The 21,519-nt window shown below is 35.8% G+C and overlaps 1 protein-coding gene across 1 annotated transcript in view; it reads right to left on the reverse strand.

Moving 5' to 3' along the window:
* PKHD1L1 (PKHD1 like 1) overlaps positions 1-21,519 on the reverse strand; it is a 201,501-nt gene that overhangs the window by 142,857 nt on the left and 37,125 nt on the right. Inside the window, exons 10-18 of the mRNA XM_027854060.1 lie at positions 19,971-20,041; positions 19,030-19,140; positions 16,575-16,664; positions 11,816-12,084; positions 9,328-9,419; positions 8,117-8,276; positions 7,424-7,559; positions 2,459-2,602; positions 1,701-1,858 (exon numbers count right to left, since the gene is read on the reverse strand). Coding sequence (XP_027709861.1) covers positions 1,701-1,858; positions 2,459-2,602; positions 7,424-7,559; positions 8,117-8,276; positions 9,328-9,419; positions 11,816-12,084; positions 16,575-16,664; positions 19,030-19,140; positions 19,971-20,041 — 1,231 coding nt within the window. The remainder of the gene's footprint in view (positions 1-1,700; positions 1,859-2,458; positions 2,603-7,423; positions 7,560-8,116; positions 8,277-9,327; positions 9,420-11,815; positions 12,085-16,574; positions 16,665-19,029; positions 19,141-19,970; positions 20,042-21,519) is intronic.

Consider the following 21,519-nt stretch of genomic DNA (forward strand, 5'->3'; position numbering starts at 1 on the left):
GGCAATAAATCTCATACACCAATATCTTTTTTCAAGTTTTTTTTTCAGTGACACTAGATGGGTCCACAATTTATTTTATCTATTAAATGTCAAATGCTTCAATATATAATAAAGCTTCAGTTAGTTGTCATACAAACTCCTGGAACTCTGCAGTCTTTAGCATTATTTAAAGGTAGTAAGTATTTTTGGAGGGCAGTTTTACACTCAAAAGCTGGGTATCTGACAGTTCAAAGAAAATAAAAATGCTTAAGAAGTCAATTAGAAAGACTGCAAAATGTCCATTAAAGTCATCAAGGTCCAATCTGGAATGACAGATATTCTTGTTCATAAAATCTGTCTCTGTGTAACATTGGTAATTTACTAAGTCTGCTGGGACTTTTAAAATGGAAAACTTTAGTTTTTAAGGTATAAATACCTGCAAAATTAGTCTTATCATATGCCAAAAGGAGAAAAACCCAACAGATGAGGGTTGACTGTAAATGCAGTCATTACATAAATACTGACTTTTTCTCATTTTCAACTAAAAAAAAAACAACAACAACTAATCTACTCCAGAAAGAGGGTAAATGGAATTTTCATGGGGAAACATCTCCATCATAGGAGTTTTCTGGAGATCACAGACAAATAATATTTTTGACGGGCTGTATTTTCATCATAGGCATAAAAAGCAGTTACCTTCAGTTAATCAGAAAACTACACTGCCATATACTATTCCTTAGTCAAACTGATTAATCAGCTTATTTAAAACAGGTGTCACTATAGAAATTAAAGAGTTTGATTCATGTTTTCTCTCTGAGAAAAGGCAGAAACATTCTGAAAGTAAATTCATGTACTAAAGCCTCAATCAATCTAAACTCCACAAAATCCTTCAAATGACTGGGAGAAAATAATCTGCAATCCCTTTTTAGGAGAAACAGAGAATACAATAAACTCATAGCCAGGATTTAGTAAAAATAACTTCTAGGATATGGTTAGAAGTCACTATGCATTAAAAAAAAGTCTCTGACACTCTTTATATTTACATTGTTAGTACTATAAAGCAATAAATCATGCATAGCTTTCTGAAGTATTATAGAATCATCAATATCATCAAAAAATTTAAATTCCACTCATATATAGGAAGTCTCTGATTTAAGAATATTGAAAGTATGAGTTTCTCTAACTTATGAACAGTTAGCTCAGAGAGGCCTTTTCTTCCTTCTCGGCTATTGCTGTTGTCTTTCCCTTAGGTCTTTTTGATGGTTACATTAGCCCAGATATATTGTGGGTTAAATGTGTTTGATTGGACACAAACACCATTTTAAACATTGAATCGGTGACAAAATATATTCCACATTATTGACTATTGACCTACAAATGAGATTTTAAAATATTTTCAGCAGTGTGTTGAAGCTAAAAAGGTTTTCTATTAAATAACTTAAGATGAAAATTAAATTAATCAGAATGATGTCAAAATGGATTATTAATGAAGAACAATTTTGTATACCAAAGAGCAGTTCAAGAACAAAAGTTGCTTCAGTTTTCTGGTCCTCAGTTTTCTCATTTGCAAAATGAGGTAATTGGACAAGATGACTTCTAATAGTCAGTTACAGCTATAATTCCCATGATCCCAATGGAACTAAAGCACCAAATTGCAGGTCATGGTCAGTTTCTACTGGCATAACTAACAATATTCTGCATCTCAAGTGTCAACAACAAACCTCATTTTCTGATGACCAACGGGTTAGAGGCTTAGAAGAAACACCATCCCAAGTCAATGTGAAAGTATCCAAACTGGGTATTCCTTTGGTTTGTTCAACAATATCCAGTGTGATGTTACTCCCTTCAAGTATCTCATAAGCAATCAGATCAAAATCACCTATAAGAAAGTGCTGAATTCTTAAAAGAATTATTTTACTTACTGGAAGTTACATGACAGATTATAACACATATGAAAAAGCACACTGTAAATTCCAAAGCACTATGTAAATGTAAGGATTTGTTATTGCTATTGATAACATCATCATGAGACATACCTGAAGAAAAATAATAATTTTAATTATATTTTAAAAAATATAATGCAAAGAATGTAATGGAAAAGATGAAGATGAAAGAGTTCATAAATTAGTCATCCACATAGCTTGGCAAAATCAGATCATAATTTGCCAAAAGTTAGAATGTTCATACTATGTTACACACTTTTGGAATTCATCTCATATTTATTGGTTTAGGTTGGGTCATGAATTCCTTGAAAAATCATTAAAATACAAACTACAGGGAAAAAACTAAAAAACCCCCAAATAATTGATGACTTAAGCAGTTCTCCCTGAAAAGGTAGACAAAATGTTTTTATCGACCAGGTTATGGATCAATTTTTTTACTCCATGTTTCTATAGCTATTACCAGGACTAAACATGATACAAATTCAGTGCTTTATAACTGCAACTTAGAGCAGGGCCAAAATAGTCCCCATACTCACCTCTGGCTGATTTAAAGGTCACAGTATAAATATAACTCTGGCTGCCCTCTGTTCTTACCACATGCACCACATCAGGTTGTATAGACAACAGAGCATTTAAAGCTGACTCCATGGCAGTGTCTGAAGCATCAGCAGGTAGCAAAACTACAGAAAGAAGCATAAAAGAGTCTTTAAAGTTGATGCTTTCCTCAACTACTGCAGCTCATAGATCTTTATCTGTTCTCAAGCATGAGTAGTCTCTGCCATACAATTTATCATCTCATCAAAATGTGGGCTGTAATTGTTTTGTGAATATTATTTTGGTCTCTTTAATGAAGTTGTTAAAGCCTTGTGGGAGCCTACTGTTTTTCTTTTATAATTTATTTTTTGCTAAATTCTATTTTTATGTCACCTTCATTTCTAAATATATCCATCTTTCCTCTCCCACCTACATATTCCCTTATCTTAAAAAAAAGGGAAAAAATTGAAATGAGGAAAAAAACAATTCAATAAAACAAACCAATATATCAGCAGAGTATGCAACATTCCAGACCTGCAGTTCCTCACCCTTGCAAATAAAGGCAAGAAGTAAATTATCTCATCTATTTTCTGAGGCCAAGCTTAGTGGATTATAATTTCATAAACTTCAGTTTTCTTTTATAGTTCTTTCCAATTGCACTGTAATAGTCATTGTGAGCTAAAGTGCTTCCTGAGAACATATGCCCATATCTTTATACCATTCATTTTCCTCCTGGCTATTATTGTTGAGGCACCATCTTCCAATTTGGACCACTAAAAACCATGCTCCAGACAAGTTAAGCTACTCAATTGCATTGTCTGGGACCAAGCATCCTCCTCTTCACCTTGGCCATTTTCTGCCCGGCTAAAAGATCATTCTCTTCCCCATTCCCACTGCTACTCCTACCCCCAACATACACCTTTTCTCCCCTTCCTCTGAAAACTATGATCAGATCCCAATATGCCTCCAGAAAATGCATGCCAATGGATTGCCCTATTATTTTCCTCATTGTCTTTGTGACTTTCCAGAACAAAATGCTCCTCTTTGGCCATTTCCGTACATGGGTTATCTCCTCCATTAGAATATAAACTCTTTGTTTATATTATACAAGAACTGTCACTTTTGTACATGTATCCCCAGTGCTTAACTCAGTACTTAGAACACAGCAAACAACAAATACTTTTCATTTATTCATTTATTGTTTATATTGTCTTACTGGTTCCAGTTTCATCACCTTGCATCAATTTATATGTCTTCCTATGGTTCTCAGAATGACTCGTAGTTATTGTATCTTCATTACATTATTATTTATTCATTTTCCAATTGATGAGCATTTGTTATTTCCCATTTCTTTGTTAATACAAAAGATGCTAGTGTGAATATTTTGATGTATATTGGACCTTTCTTTCTACCTTTGACCTCCTTGAAATATATACCTGGCAATGGAATCTCACAAAGGGTGTGGACATTTTAATCACAATTTTTTTAGCAAAATCTCAAATTACTTTCCAAAATGATTAGACCAATTCATAGTTCTACCAAAGCCCCTCTGACATTGACTATTTTCAGCTTTTGTGATCCTTGCCAGCTTGCTGAGTATAAGTTAAAACCTCAAAATAGATTACAATTATCTTATTAGTAACTTGGAACAATCATTCATGTCATTGCTAACATGATGCATGACATTGCTATCCTTCATTTGAGAACTGCTTGTTCTTTGAACACTTATTTATTGGGGCATGTCTCTTGATTTTATATATTTATGTTAGTTCCCTATATATTATGGATTTCAGACACATCAGAAATAGATGATGCAAAGATTCCTCACCATTCAATAAATTTCTTTTTTATACCCATTGCATTGATTTTGTTAGCGTAAGAGCTTTTCATTTTCACAGAATTTGAGAGATTGAAGTAACCTCAGAAGTCATCTAGTCCAACCTTTCATGAAAAGAATCTCCACTAAAATACACCCAACAAGTGGCTGTCCAGCCTTTGCTTAAAGATCAAGGAGGATAGGGCAGGTAGGTGGCACAGTGGATAGAGTGCCGGCCCTGGAGTCAAGAGGACCTGAGTTCAAATCTGGCCTCAGACACATAACACTCACTTGTGTGGGACCCTGGGCAAGTCATTTTAACCTGATTGCCTAGCCAAAAAAAAAAAAAAAAAAAAAGAAGATCAAGGAAGAGAAACCTACCACCACCTGAAATACTCTATTCCATTTCGGGGCAGCTCTAACTGAAACCAAATTTTTCCTGACATCAAATCTGAATTCACCTCTTCGCAGCTTCTACTCATTGCTCCTGGTTCTGTTTTCTGATGTGCAAACAGAACAAATGTCATCCCTTCTCTACATGATAGACCTATAAATACTTGAAGAGAGCTTTCATATTTCAATTGAATCTTTGGTCTTTGAGGCTAAATATGCCCAATTCCTTCCTTTACCATTCTTGTTGCCCTCCTCTGGATATTCACCAGCATATCAATACAATGATGCCCAGAACTGAACACAATGCTCTAGATTAGTTCTGATGAGGGCAAGCTATGACAGTACTATTAATAAAGATGACTAGTATTCATATAGTGCTTCAAGATTTGTATATCCTTCCTCTAGTTCTCATATTTTTTATGGTATGACTTTTAACAATCAGGTCATATATCCCTTTTTAACTAATTGTGGTATTTAGTGTAACATGTTGCTCTAAATTTAATTTTTCCCAAATGACTTTTCTCTTGTTTTAGTGGTTCTTGTCAAACAGGGAATTCTTCCTTGAAGTAATTTATCTTCTTAGAGGTATTGAAGACTAAGTTACTGAGTTATCTATAGCTTTTCAATGTTCATAGTACCTAGTTTAGGATTAAACACATAATAGGCACTCAAGCAATACTTACTGTTTGATTAAACAAATTTATTTAAATAAATCATTTAAGGTACTTAAATTTTAATATGAAGGTTCTGTAAACATAGAGATGATATTTATTGTTTCCTGACTCTAAATATTTCTATCAGTCCATCAGTTATATTGTCTAATACCAAATATAAGAATAGAAATTGAAACAGAATATCTAACCATCCTAGAATAATAATAATAATAATAATATGCTTACTATGTGCTATGTACTGTGCTAAGCATGTTACAAATATTATCTCATCCAATCATCACAACAACCCTACAAGGTAGGTGCTATTGTTATCCCTATTTTACAGATGAAGAAACTGAGGCAAACACAGGTTAAGATACTTACCCAGGGCCACCCAGTTAGTAAGTGTCTGAGGCTAGATTTGGATGTGGGTCTTCCCAACTCTAGGCTCAGCACTCTATACACTGTATGACCTGTTTATGAGTGTGGTCATCCCATACAAGTAACATTTTGAAGAACTGAGGATATTTATCCTGGAGAATTTTAATTTTTGGGGGAACTAGGTAGTGCAGTGAATAGAGTGCTGGGCCTGGAATCAGAAAGACCTGAGCTCAAATCCTGAATTAGATACCTACTAGCTGGGGGACCCTGGGCAAGTCACTTAACCTCTGCCTGCCTCAGTTTCCTCAACTATAAAATGGGATGATAATAACACCTACCTTGTAGGGTTTTTGTGAGGATCAAAAGAGATAACATTTATAAGGTGCTTAGAAATAGTAGGAACTTTTAATAAATGCTTGTCTCTTTCCTTCCTTTTTTTGGGGGGGGGGATAGTGAGTGTTACATGATAGTTGTCTTCAATATATAGTCTTCAACTATTTAAAGGATTTATGTGGAGGAGGAATTAAACTCATTCCATTTGGTCCCAAAAGAAAGAAGTAGGAGAAATGGGCAAAAGTTTATGAGATGAAGATTTTGGTAAAATGTAAGGAAAATTTTCCCTAAATATTAGAGTTCTGGATATTAAAAGTATCCAAGAGTGGAATGGGCTTCCTTATGAAGCAGGCAATGAATCCTCCTTGAGGATCATGGTCAAAGATTGTGCAACTACTTGATGGGGATGTGCAGATTAGATTCTGGTATAGGCACATATTGGACTAGATGATTTGCATCAATGGAGCAAGTAATCACACCTATGAAATTACAGACCCATGAATGAACAAATTATGAAAAGGCATTTATTAAGCCTTTACAATATGCCAAACACTGTGGTAAATGCTATGGATACAAAAATAAATAGAAGACAGTCCCTGTTCTCAAGGAGTTCATATTAATTGGTAAAGACAACATTTGGAGGAAAGTTCAGCTGCAGGGCTTATGGAAAAGACCAAAGGTCCTAAGGGTGCAACTTTAGGGGCCAATGGTAAGGTCCAGAAGTTCTTAGGCTGTATATAGACCCACATCTTCCATAGATGTAGCTCACCACCTTTGGAAAAGGGGGAATGAGTCTATGGATAAAAGTAAAGATGGGATTCTACATTCCTTTCGACAGAGGTGGGGATGAAGGTTCAACATTAGACCAAGAGGGGAAAGGGAGAAGGCATCATTGGCAGGAAGGTTGAAAGAGTCTTCTGGCAAAGGAGAAGGGAAAATGGGGCCTTAGCCCAGCATCAGTTCAAGCTGGGACTCTCAAAACATCTCCAACCCCCACCATGGGATCTGGGGTTACCTGCTGATGGGAAGGAGGAGCAATGAAGTTTATACAATAATTTCTTCCTTCTGATCAAATGTGTGTTTATACATACCCATAACCATATAGCATATTATGAAAGCACATACATATATACATACATAAATATATGAACATACAATAATGCTAACCTAGAAAAAGATAGTGTTGATGAAATGGTTACCCATGTGACATGTAATTGAAACCATTTTCTGAGCCTTCTGAAAGTTATGGTGCTCTTAGCTTCACTTTTACTGTTTTGTTTATTAGTACATCATTGGACATTGTGTTCTCTGGGTAATATGATTTAGTTACTCTTTCAAACACATCCATACATGGATCCAAATATAATATTTTTTTCATTAGAATAATTCACCTGTTTTTTCCTTGTTGTAGATTAATCTATACTGGTAAAATGAACATGTATTTGATTTCATACATGGGCTGGATACTGTGATCTTCTGAATTTCATTATTTGGGTTAGTCGTTTTCCAGTTTTCCAAAGTTATGACCTATTAGTAAAAAAAATGCTTAAAATATAGACAAGACCACTTTTAAGAATATAAGAAATGAGGTGTATGGTTTTATATTCTACTTTACTGCAAACACTAAAAAAAATACTACCTTTAAAATTTTTTAAACTTCTATACTTTCCTTTCAAGTTATTGACCCTTAACTTCAAAGTATCTGTAGGTAGATTATGAGTGTGTATGTATAAGTATATAGACATATATGTGTATATAATATAAAGATATGTATGTGGATAGATAAATAGACAGATAGGATTTGGACCTATGATTTCATTGGTATCAGGAATTCCTGAATGATGAAATTTCATATTATCAGGGTAGCTTGGCACCTCCTTTGTTACTTGTAGTATTGGAGAGATGCCGAGAATCCTGAAATATTAAGTGATTTGGGCACAGAATCAGCCTAGGATATATGTCTTTAAATACATTTCTGTAATTCTATACTTCCACTTTCCCCAGAAGGAGCTTTTTATCCAGTAGAAATTATAGAAAATTATAGACACCCATTTTCAATATAGTTACCTCTAAAAATGGCAAACCTGTATTTCCTGCACAATTATAGACTGGGTTTGAATAACTTGCTCTTCATTTACAGCATCTCCTGTTTGTTGTTCAGTATAGAAATTTCTATATTGGTACAATCCAACATCAACAAAGGCACTTTTTCTATATTCCTGCAATAATATTTCAATGTAATATCTAAAAAAAAGAATAATTAGTGAATTGGTTGTTGTGAAGCCAAAAGGAATATTCATCTGTTCTAGTCAATGCAAAATAAATCAACATTAAATAAATAAAATTCTGTCTGTACTGTAAGCGGTTCTGTTTTCATTTTAAAATGTTGATCTGCTAAATAAGTCACAAGGTTTTGCTGACATTAAAATAAATCAGATACAGTTTCTGTAATCAGTACCATAAATGTTCATATTACTGACTGTCAACCTATCTTGTTGTTAAAACCATGTCATTATATATAAATTCAATGTTACTACATGTCAGAAAACATACAGACTTTTAACTACTTCAAGATTCAGATGTTTTTAAAATAAGATATGATTAGAATAGGAAATGATTCCAAATACTTCAAGTATTTAGCAATGATTATGATGCTGAGGGTGATGGTGATAAGGATATTGATAATTGATTCAATTGATTAGTGTTAATGAATGTTCTCATCTGTACTCAACAATATGAGAATCTAAAGCAGAGTTTCTCAAACTCCTGTGGTCCCTGAGATTCTTTTAGAGGGTCCAAGAGGCCATAACTGTTTTCACAATAATACTAAGATGTTTTAATTTATAATGCAGTAAACATCAAAGGTGATAATTAACACAAACATAAGCTCTTTCGGGGGGGGCGGTCTTCAATAATTTTTAAGAGTATAAAATGGTCCATAGGCCAAAAAGTTAGAGAACCAATCTCCCTCACCAATTCCTTAGGAAAAGCTTAGAACTCAAAGCTGCCAACTATGCATTACTTGCTTAGTTGACTGAATGCTACTGATTTTCTGATAAATAAATTTTATTAACATGTCTCTGTCTCAAACATGAGAGGTTCCAAATCTACCATTTCTGAAAGTTCCTTGAGATAAAAATCCACAAAAACTTCACTTAAAGACACTCAACTTTAGAATGTCAATATTTTAGTCCTATTCTACATAGATTCTTGATATAAAAATCCAGACATAATCTCTACACATTTACAATTTAAAAAATACATTTAAACAACTTAATAAAGGAATGAAGCTTACTCTTTTCCTTTTTGAAGCTGAAAAACATCTGATCTTTGTGTTGAACTTGAAAAATAACTATTGGCATATGAAGAATGATATGCAATCTTCACCTAAATCCCAAAAGAAGAAAGCAGTCCCAAAAGAAAAGCCCAAAAGAAAAAAAATGCACATTTTCAGCATAAACATTTAAAACCCAAGGATAACAATTTCTTTCTTCTAAATTCTAGACATCTTTCTGATAAAATGACAGATTAGGAACAAACACATTTCTTGCTTCTGGGCTCTTTCCTCCATAACAAAAATTTCATTTTACAAATACCTTTTGAGCCCTTGCCTCCTGCCCACAACCTCAGCTCAATAACCACAAACTAATATGGTATTGTTTCAAAAGTTTTTACTGAGATCATATGAAAAATATTTACATAGAAATAAAGTTTAGGCACCAATGACTATAATGAAAAGTTAAATACCAAAATTCTTGGCTCTATAAAAGACAATATTTGAAATCCATAAGAATTTCAGTAAAAATAGCAATGCTTCTGTTCCTTAGAGAAATAATTTTTTTTCTTTCACAGACCTTTGACCCAAAGGAAAAATTACTCATGTGCCTTTACTACTCAAAGTCACAAATGTCATGAACGATTATGATTAGAAAACTAGTTATGGCTGTCATACTAATATGAAAATTGCCCTATTACTAATCCTACCATCAATATATTTGAATAATTAATGGTAATAGACTAGATATACTCTTAAAAAACTATTTTAAAAGATTAAAATGCTCTAGTTATGTATCTGTATTTAGAGAACAGACTTCTCATGGGCCAGAAGAAATTCAGAAATGATCAACTCTGGGTCTGGGGCAATAGGATCTTCAAGTCAACTTTAGAACTGTTATCATGATTACATTAATAGTTAACATTTATATGGAGCTTACTATGCGCCAGGTGCTATGTTATGTGCTTTACAATTATTATCACATCTGTTTCTCACAACAACTCTGGGAAGTAGATGCTATTATTATCTCCATTTTACAGATGAAGAAACTGAAGCAAACAGAGGTTAAGTGATTTGTCCAGGATCACACAGTTAGTGACTGAGGTCAAATTTGAACTCATTTTTGTAACTCCAGGCCCAGCACTCTATCCACTGAGTTACCTAGTTTTCCCTATTCGCAGAAGAAATCCCAAAGAAGATATTTTTCTTATAAACTTCATAATGTACTAATCTCTCTATTTATAATATTTTATTGCTTCAATATTTGTGATTTTGTTGGTGTGAGTACTTTCTTCACCAGGGTAAACTCTTAATGCCTATAGGCTGTAAAACCTGTCCCTTAGTATTTACTAATGAATTCCTGATCAATCTATTTCATGAATTTCTATAGCCAAAAAAAAATTGTTAAGTAGTTAGCCAGCTTTCTGGTTATGAGCCTTTTGAAACTAGGTAGTCTGGTCTTTGAATGATTAATACAAAACAAATTAATAATTTGTCATTTCTAGCAGAGTATAACCTGATAGAATTCACATTAGGCTGGTATAGTCCTACAGAATGCATGGACAACTCTATGCTATAATGAGGTATCAAAAAATGTAACCCAAAGACATGTCTCCTGTATTCAAGGCACTGTGCAGGGTACTGAAAATATAAAAACACAAGTGAGAGTACCCACCTTCATGGAGCTTACACTCCACTGCTAGGACACAGAAGGCACACCAAAAAAAATGTAATGCAAGGAAAGAGAGAGAGAAGACTAATATTTGAGACAAGGGAGATCAAGGAAAGCTTCTCAAAGGAGGGGATACTAGGACCGAGTCTAGAAGGAAGATGAGGATTCTGATAATCAGATATGAAGAGGTAATGCTTTCTTGTCCTGGAAACAACTTATGTGAGTACCCATGAGGCAGGAAGTGAGATGAATTTCAAGGTTATTATTTTATTATTTCAAAGATTCCTGATTTCAATCATATGGGTGTATCTTTCCCATGTCTGATTATAGTAATAATAACTCAACACTTACATAGCACTTTGAAGTTTGCAAGGTTTTTAACAAATATGTTATTTTATCCTCACAATAACCTTGGGAAGTTTATTATCCTAATTTTATAGATGAGGAAACTAGGGCAAACAGAGATTAAGTGACTTGTCCAGGGTCACACAGATAGGAAGTATTTGAGGCAGAATTTAAACTCGGGTCTTCCTGACTCCAGGTTCAGCTCTTTACCAATTGTGCCAATTTCATGGGTTGATGTGTTCTAAAATTTCATCATCTCATAACCACTCCCATGCTGGTCTTTGTATGACAAACATAATCTAGACCCATCATAGAAACCTCTCCAGGTTTTCATGACTTGCAAGAGCTTGAGCTCTCCTTGTATAGCCTTCAGAAGTCCATGGTCACTTCCATACCAAGACAAAAATTCAGAGTAGAAGTTTAGTGGAGGATGAAGTCTAATACGTTGCCTTTGGAATGGCAAATGGATGACACATGTTATGGCTTTCTTACCTTGTCTGCTGGATTTCCAGTCAGGCTGAAATAAACAGCATAACGGTCATCACCTTTAATGTAGAATCTGTAGCCATCAGAATTTGGGGCTACTAGAAATCCACTGAATCGGGCAACAAACATGTCTTGTTCCAGAGGCCAAACATAGGAAGTTGTATCCACCCAAGTGTCCCCCATGTATCCTTGTGTGCTTTCATTATACTCTAGTATTTCTTCAAGATGAGTAGGTCGGCTATTATTCCATACTTCAAGCTTTAGGCCTCTGCCACCTATATAGAATAAAATAAAAAGAGTCTATATTGGAAATATCATATATACTAGGACTCATCCAGTCTTGCAGAGGTTACAGATGTTTAGACCACACTTATGTAGTATTTGTGAATATGTATGCATATATATGTATGTAGTGTGTGTACACACACATATATAGTGGGTAGCACATATGTATATCAGTATGTGTACACATATGTGTGTGTGTATCCACATACATATATATGGTAGTACATATATAGTGGGTAGCAGAGAAAGCTAAAAACTCCATTTTGTCTGCAGTTCCTCTATCTTGCCTCTGACTTTGTATTGCAACCCCCATCCTGTCTTTGACCTTCCTTATTGTTGAGACAGCAAGGACAGTCCTATCTATTAGGGTGGGATTACAGGAGACAGCTAGCCTGAAAAAGAATCTTTCTAGTTACGAGCCCCCAGCAACAGGCCTGGCCAATCACAGGATACCACACTCTCTATTCCTTCCCTGCTAACCCCCAGCAATAGAACTTGTCCAATTCTAAGGTACCACATATTCAATTCACCTGTCTACATCAAAACCTATATTAGCTTTGTCCTTTTGTTCCTTTGGGCAGTCTCTGGCCAGGCAGGTGAGACTCCCTTGCTGGTGAACTCAGGTTTGATTCTGGTTCTGGTTTGTGACAGCATCAACAATTTTACTCACAATAATATACACGATATAATAGTGAACTATGTTCTAGTTTATGTATATGAATATACAGGGTGTACCAAAAGTCTTAGTACAATTTTAAGCTTTAACAGTTTAAAACTGCTTTAAGACTTTTGGAACATCTTGTCTGTCTGTATCTACATGTGTGTACACATCTATGTATGCACGCATATATACATAGTATATGTGCATGCATGTATGTGTGGGTATGTGTATGTACAGACATATAGTATATGTGTATATGTATGTATATATATATATACACACACACACATATATATATACACACATACACATACATAAATATACACAGACAGACAGGAGGTTCCAAAAGCTTTAATTGTTTAAAACTACACTAAAAGTTTTAGGGTTTTTGGTTTTGTTTTTTGGTGAGGTAATCGGGGTTAAGTGACTTGTCCAGGGTCACACAGCTAGGAAGTGGCAAGTGCCTGAGGCCGGATTTGAACTCAGGCTCTCCTGACTCCAAGGCCAGTAGTCTATCTACTGAGCCACCTGGCCCCTCTACACTAAGATTTTTGGAACATTCCATATCTCCATATATGTAGAGTAGAATATTTCTATGACATGGTTCACTATTAGATTTGCACATCTAGGAGTAATAGCTAACAAAACAAATGATAGAATTAGAACCCCAAAAGATCCAGAGGGCAACCAGATGGTAAAGTATCTTGAATTCATGTCATATGAGGATTGGTGAAAGAACTAAGGATATTTACTCTAATGAAAAGAAGACTTGGCTAGGGTTGCGGTAATGTTGGGAAAGCATGATTGTTGCTGTTCAGTTGTTCAGTCATGTCAGACTTACTGTGACCCAATGGACCATGGTATGCCATTATTGCTCATGGAATTTTGTTAGCATATGATACTGGAGTGGTTTGCCATTTCTTTCTCCAGTAGATAAGGCAAACAGAAGTTAAGTGACTTACCCAGGGTCACACAACTGTAAGCATCTAAGGCCAAATTTGAATTTGGGTCTTCCTGACTCCAAGCCCAGTGTTGACTCCAAGCCACTGGGCCACTTAGCTGCCTCATGTCATGATAGCTGTCTGAAAATATTTGAATGGCTATCACATAGAAGAGGGATGAGAATTATTCTGTTTGGTTCCATAGGGCAGAACCAAAAGTTACAAAGAGATCAATTTAGGCTTGATGTCAAGAAAACATCCTGACCATTTAGAGCTGTCCAAAATGTGGAACATATTATCTCAGGAGGCTCCCCTTCATTGGAGGTCTTCAGGCTGAGGTTGGATAACCACAGACAGATCTGTTATGGTATGGATTCTTTTCAGGGATGAGTTATTCATACATGGTTCAAGGTTTCTTAAACTTTTCTGTACCATGGACCCCTTTGGCAGTCTGGTGAAGCCTATGAATCCCTTCTCAGAATTACGTTGGGCTTTTTAGGGATAAAATAAAATATGTAGAATCACAAGGGAAACCAATTATAATGAAAATAAAGATGTATTTTTCCCATCAAAGTTTACAGATTCCCCTGAAAACTATCCATGGACTCTCGGAAGTAAACGGATCTCAAATTTGGAACCCTTGGACTAGATAATCACTGAGCTCCCTTTCAGTTCTTAAAATTCTATGATATTATAGTGACTTGGTTCCTACTTTCTGCAGATAGACAGGAACAGGAGGGGAACAAATCAGAAGTTCCCACCACTTCCAAGTCATGTCTTTGGCCAAGAAATCAGTCTATAAAGCACAGGAAGGGACCATGGGTGAAAAGTGCTAAGCAAGGACCAGAGCAGAAACATTCACCAATTTGCCAAGCAAATAGTTCAACAGATGAAGGAATTCAGCAGGACTAGATTGGGTTCTGAGGAGCCTGCAAGGCAAAAGAGTCTTTGCTCACTCGCTTTCTGTCATCTCCTTCTCAAGGGTGCTCCAATCACCTAAAGCTGGTTGACTAATGAGCACCAACTAATGCTAACATTTGTGGAATTAGCTGGAGTGTGGGTCATATTTTGTCCTAAAAGTATAACAGTTTTATTTAATAAAATCCTGACATATTTAAAATTAGCCTGTACTTTGCATTTCTTATGACATTACTACTATCATGTTACGTATTAAAGTGTCAAGAAGCTTTCTTTCTCCTCTTAAGCACTTTGACCGTAATTATGGTTTGCTGCCACTGGGTAAATGCTGGTGCCTTTGCTATGGCCTTGCATCTCAAACAGCCAGCTTTCAAATAATGGCATGATTAACTGAGAAAGAAATATTTCCTCATTCAATTATTCTTTTAAAAATTCTATTTTATAAAAAGCACTACATTTACAAATATGCTTGTATAGCACTAGATCTACGTGTATATATATACAAATATACTTGTATATCTCTATCTATCTATCTATCTAGAGAGAGAGAGAGAGAGAGCACTAGGGGGCACAGAGGATAGGGGGTGCTGGACCTGATGTCAGGCCTGAGTTCAGATCTAGCCTCAAACAATTACTAGCTGTAAGACCCTAGGCAAGTAAATCACTTAACCTCTGTTTGCTTCAATTACCTCATCTGTAAAACAGGGATAATAGTAGCATCTACCTCACAGAGTTGTTGTGAAGATCAAATAAGATAATATTTGTAAAGTGCTTAGCACAATGCCAGGCACATAGTAGGTGCTATATAAATGCCAATTCCCTTACTTCACACATATACACGTATGTACATTTGTATATACATATATGTATATGCATACATGCATACATATATACATATACATGTATGTATTTGGTACCTTTGTCACTGATGCTTAACTATTTTGATTTCCATTCTAACCCTAATTTTATCTACAGATCTAATAAGAATCCTCTTTTGTAATGCCTTCATTTCTTTTAACTAAAGTATAAAATATACACATAAGTAATTTGCCTTAATGAAATTGTGGTTGTTCAGGTGTATCCAACTCTTTGTGACCCCATAGATTATACTGTTCATGGGGTTTTCTTGGGAAAGATACTAGAATGGTTTGCCATTTCCTTCTGCAGTGGATTAAGGCAAAGAGAAGTTAAGTGATCTGCCCAGGGTGTCACACAGCTAGCAAGTATTTGAGCCAGGATTTGAAATCAGGTCTTCCTGACTGTAGGCCCAGTGGAGCCATCTAGCTGCATAGTAATTTATCCCTCTCCAAAACACAGAGGCTATTCCTCCAAAATAACTTTCTACTTTCTTAGAATTTACATGCGATGGTTCCTCTCTATAGGTGAGGTTGTTTCATCTAATTTGGCCACCTCTGCATTTTATAGCTTGATTTCTGAGATAGAAAACATACTTTTAATGTTGTAATATCAGAGATTGAGGAATAAAAGGGACCTCAATGTCCATCTAAACCAACTCTCATTTTGCAGAGTAGTCAACTGAGTTAAGTGAGTTTTGTTCAATACACACATGCAAATAAACCATGAGGTAGGCAGTGTAAGCCCTACTCTCTTCATTTGATAGATGAAGAAAGTAAGGCTCAGAAAAGTCAAGACACTGCAAACACCTTATTCTCTTCTCTATTTTTACCACAGGCAGTTATAGATGGAAGGACTTTGGAAAAACAAATCCTTTGCATACTTTTATGAACTTTTGGGTTAATACTAATCATGAGTATAATGATCCCTTCTTTGATTCAGCTACATCATTTCATATAGTCAATGTAGCCAGTGCAGAAATCCTAATGAAAAATTATGGGAAATTTTGCAATTGAAGAAATCATCGCAGTTAGTTTTGTTGATATAATGTGCTCCTCTCTGTCAATAGAGAAACAGCTACTCTTTCTTATGACCGACTACTTACCTGGATATATAGTCTTAAGGACACTAGGTTTGGGTGGTGTCCTACAATATATGTTATTTTCTGTGACTCTCAGGACCTCACAGCTCTGACCTGTAGTGATTCAGAGTAGAAAACGTAAAGTTACTGGTGAGCTTTTAGAATGTAACCCCCAGCTTATCTAGAAGCACAGTTTCACTGAAGGATCAAGTCCAATTCCTAAAGTGGCATAACTCAGAGGCAAAGCAAAGAATAAATGGAGAAACTCTTCATCCAAGTTATTTGAGATGAGGAAGGAGTGGATTTCTGGCATGGTGTACAACTTATTCTTTTTATTCTTTAGAATTAAGTTATCAGAGTATTTAAATCAGCTTCTAAGTAAAGCTAGGGTCCTTCCTTAGCTGATCCGACAGCATTTTGTACTTGTCTTATAAGTATATATTCCAATTTGTATCATATTTGTATTACATGTCTTTCTTCCCCTTTCTAGATTCTAAAGTCCCTGAAGGCTTAGTGTGTTCCCTCAGTACCTAGCACAGTTCATTATAGAAATGAGACATTAAATGTTTATTTTATATTGAACAAATGAATTAATTTATGTATGCCCTCCAACAAATCATCCATATTTATCTCTTTTTTTCTAAACTTATTAAAATTATTCTGAATCTGAAATTTTCACAAGTTCTAGGAAACAACATTTAACAAAATTAATTCTTACTTAGGAGAACTATGTTTTACAATATTCATTTTTGAAAGAAAATAAATGAAAATTTTATTTAATTTAAAAAATGAAAGAATATTTGAAACAAAATAAATGGGAGGCCTCAGATTTTGTTTTTTAGAAAGAAGCTGATGAATAAGAAAGCACCAGGGTAGCTGAGAAGTCAGAGGACTAGGATTCAGTCCCTGGCTCTTCTACTTCCTAACAATGCAACTCTGGGGAAATTGCTTAAACTCTCTAAGCCTCAGCATCCTCATTTGTAAAAAGAGGTGGTGGACTAAATGCTTTCTAAGGTCACTCTAAGGTCACTCTAGCTCTGAATCTGATCCTAAGCATGTTTGGCTAGGGAAAAAACTAAGGCACAAATTCTTCAGAGAGATCTTTGGTGAAAAGGATGACGAATTTAGCCCGAGTTCTTCCCTGGGAGAAACACACACACACACACACACACACACACACAGAGACAGAGAGACAGAGAGAGAGAGAGAGAGAGAGAGAGAGAGAGAGAGAGGGAGAGAGAGAGATGACTTTATGTTTAAGAATAAATTTTCCTTCCTGGAAAGAATTTAGAATAAAAATTAGATTTTTCAGAGGCAAAATAAAACAACTAGGCAAAAGTAGATATGGTCTTAAAAGAAAACAAATTCTGTAGTGCTTTTGACATAAGCTTAACTATGCTAGCAGTAAGAGGTTCCTGATATAATTCTCAAAAGACAATTCATTACCTTCTAAATGAGATAGTTCCCTCACAATAATTTTTGGAATGAGACTGTTCCCATATAGTAATGTTTTCCCCCTCCCTTTGCTGCCTCTACTTAGAACACTAGATCTTTAATAAATGGGCAATAAAGGACCATATGACTGTATTGAGGTAGGAACTTTTCATTCTTAAAAAAGTTGGAACCTCTTGGTTCAAAACTGGTCTTTTTTAAAAAAGGGAATGGCACCTTGAAAGTGGACCACAAAATACAGGATAGAACTCATCATAGAAAATTCAATATTGTCTCCCACCTTTAGGTGAAACTCAGCATCAGCCTATAAAGTCTTAAAGAAGGGTTCTATGATTATTTCAGGGTGGCACTTGGTGTATTAGAAGCCTTTTTTGTCTTCTGACATCATGAGAATACTAGTGGAATACTCAAGTTGTCCACCTATCCTTCTTCATCCTTGCCATATAATAAGCCTATCTTTTTTCAATCATGTATTTCCCTGCTGACATCTTTTACCCCTATTCTTCTTCACATTTCCCCATTGGTTATATGTGACAACCTGCTCACACACAACATGCACTTCTCCATTGCTTTCTATTGTTTTCTTTTGCTTTTTTTTTTGCTTTTTTTTTTGGTGAGGCAATCAGGGTTAAGTGACTTGCCCAGGGTCACACAGTTAGTTAAGTGTCAAGTGTCGGAGGCCAGATTTGAACTCAGGTCCTCCTGACTCCAAGGCTGGAGCTCTATGCACTGCACCAACTAGCTGCCCCAATCGTTTTCTTTTTCAGAGGCTGATGTGTTCCATGCCTGATAGCTATGGAATAACTACCATACTTTTCTCCAAATTTTCTTGGTGACCGGAGTTAAACAATGGCCTAAATAGACCACTCTTGTCCATCCACTACATGATGTTTGGAATGCATTTATTAAGTAACTTTTTTTGGAGAAATGTTATTTTCTCTATTATGTTTTCAAAAATAAAACCATACTTCTCTGCTATGCCCATGAAATTTTATTTAACAACAGTACTGGAAAACCCTGAAAATACCTCCAATAATAACACTGACTGGGGAGTCAGTCTGGTCAAAGAAATGTCCAGTTATGGTCAATAACGTGCCACCTTGAACGCTTCCTTGTGATGGTGAAATTTTAGTGACCTCTATGGAAGAAAAAAAAAAAGTTAGTTGAATGGAGTTTAGACTAAGGAATACATTCTTGCAATAAACCCAAGGATTCCCGAGAATCACTTTGCCCCCATGGGCTCTAAAAAGAGTCCCCTTCAGATTGTAAACTCTTGCTAGGTGTGGTGGCACAATGTATAATCCTAGCTACCAAGGAGGCTGAGACTAGTCAATTTCTTGAGCTCAGAAGTTCTTAACTGTAGTGAGCTAAGCTCATCAGGTGTTTAGGCATCTATACTAAGTCCGACATCAATATGGTGATCTCATAGGAGTGTGGGGAGGGGGGAGAGGCAAGGTGGAGGTAAGAGTGCTCAGGGAGGGGCAAATCAGTCCAGGTTGGAAATAAAGCAGGCCAAAACTCTTGTAATAATGAGTGACAGAATAAGACCTATGAGTAAGTCCCTCCACTACAAGAAGCCTGGGGAGAAAAAAAAAAGGAGAAGGAAGAGGAGCAGGAGGAGGAGGAGGAGGAGGAGGGAGAAGAGTGCCTGTCACATAGTAAGTACTTAATACATACTTGTTGAATGATTGATAGGAATTAAGCAAGGAATTCTCTTTTCCTGCTTGCATGAGAATGAATTTGAGCTTTCTGATGTGGGTGAGAACAATTAAGCAACACAGAATACAGGTGTTTTTTTCCACGTGACCATCAGTAAGCTTCCTGCAAGCAGGTTTCATGTTACTTCACACAATAAAGTTTTAGTTGTTTTGTTCTGTTTTCATAACTGCTGCTGATTTTTATTTTCCCTGATTCTGTCATGGTATTATGTAGATGTGTATGTTAACTTGGAAGAGAAAAGCCACATACCTGCATATGTCTGAAACATTGCAATTTTATTAAGAGAGGAGATAAAATATGCTGATAACTGTGGAAAGCTCCTATAAAAGAAAGTACAATCTCCTTTAAAATTTACCTTCACTTGGGGGAAATGTAGGCTATTACTTGAACAGGGGAGAAATAATGATTGTGTTAATTTCTGAGTTAATTTCAATACTTAGAAAACTACTAGGACAAATGATAACTTTTTTTAGCACCTGGAAAAACACAGGTTAGCTAGTAATCAGTATGATTTTCAGATAAATAGAATTTCCTTTTAGTGATGATCTACCTGGCCTGTATAGCATGCGGCCCATGAGCTACAGCATACCAAAGGATTTTGGGTGGTCCATGAAAAATGTAGATGAAAACATCCTCTACATTTTTTGCCTCTTACAGCAGGCCGCAGGTTGGCAGGCCTGAAGCAAATGATAAAAGGTAGCTTCTACCTACTTTGGCTTTTGTTCCTTCCTAATTGAGTCTTTTAACTGTTTCATAAACTATTCCAATACATTTCTTTTCTCTTCAAGCTTTCCACATCTCCTTTCCCCTATTCTTAGGACCTTGTCTCATACTTTACTGGGAAAATTCAGGGCCATTTGCCATTCTTCTCTATATCTTAAAACGACATCATCCCTCCAGTCTGAAGATGAGATGGTTGTTTTCCTTGCCAAGGTTATAATTTTTTTGCATATCCTTGATTTCATTCCCTGCCATCTTTTCCAGCAGATTTCTCTAACACTCTTCCCTCTCTCAAATATTCTTATTGTTGAGTCATTTTTCAATTGTGTCTGACTTTTCATGAACTCATTTGGGGTTTTCTTGGCAAAGATACTGGAGTGGTTTGCAATTCCTTCTCCAGCTCATTTTACAGATGAGGAAACTGAGGCCAACAGTGCTAAGTAACTTGCCCAGGGTCACATAGCTAGTAAGTGTCTGCAGCCAGATTTGAACTCATGAAGATGAGTCTTCTTGACACCAGGCCAATTCTGATTTGAACATATTATACCAGGTGATATTTGACAAGGGCAGGTTACTTCAAACTATCACTTCTCTTTACTGGAAGCCATCTCTATTCCAATGCAGTGGATAGAGTGCTAGCCCTAGAGTCAGGAAGATTCATCTTCTAGAGTTCAAATCCAACCTCAGACATTTACTAGTTGTGTGACCCTAGATAAGTCAATTAGCCCTGTTGACCTCAGTTTACTCATTTGTAAAATAAGCTGGAGAAGGAAATGGCAAACCATTCCAATATCTTTGCCAAGAAAATCCCAAACAGAGTACGAAGAATTGGACACAACTGAAAAATGACTGTTCATACAGTTGTTATACTCAGTGGACCTCCAGATCACCCTCTTTCCTTCCAAATTGGTTCAGTACTTGGTTTGCAGTCTTTTTCTCTATCTCAGCTCCTGCTCCTTTTGATACTTTGGCCTCTCAATTCTTCAAATTCAACAACTCCCATGATCTCTGTTTCTAGTCTACTTTAATCATACAAAGAAATGGTCAAAACACTTTAGACACATACCCCTACTCAGTG

This window comes from Vombatus ursinus, unplaced genomic scaffold, assembly GCF_900497805.2.
Source record: "Vombatus ursinus unplaced genomic scaffold, bare-nosed wombat genome assembly UNPS02010284.1, whole genome shotgun sequence".
Taxonomy (NCBI): domain Eukaryota; kingdom Metazoa; phylum Chordata; class Mammalia; order Diprotodontia; family Vombatidae; genus Vombatus; species Vombatus ursinus.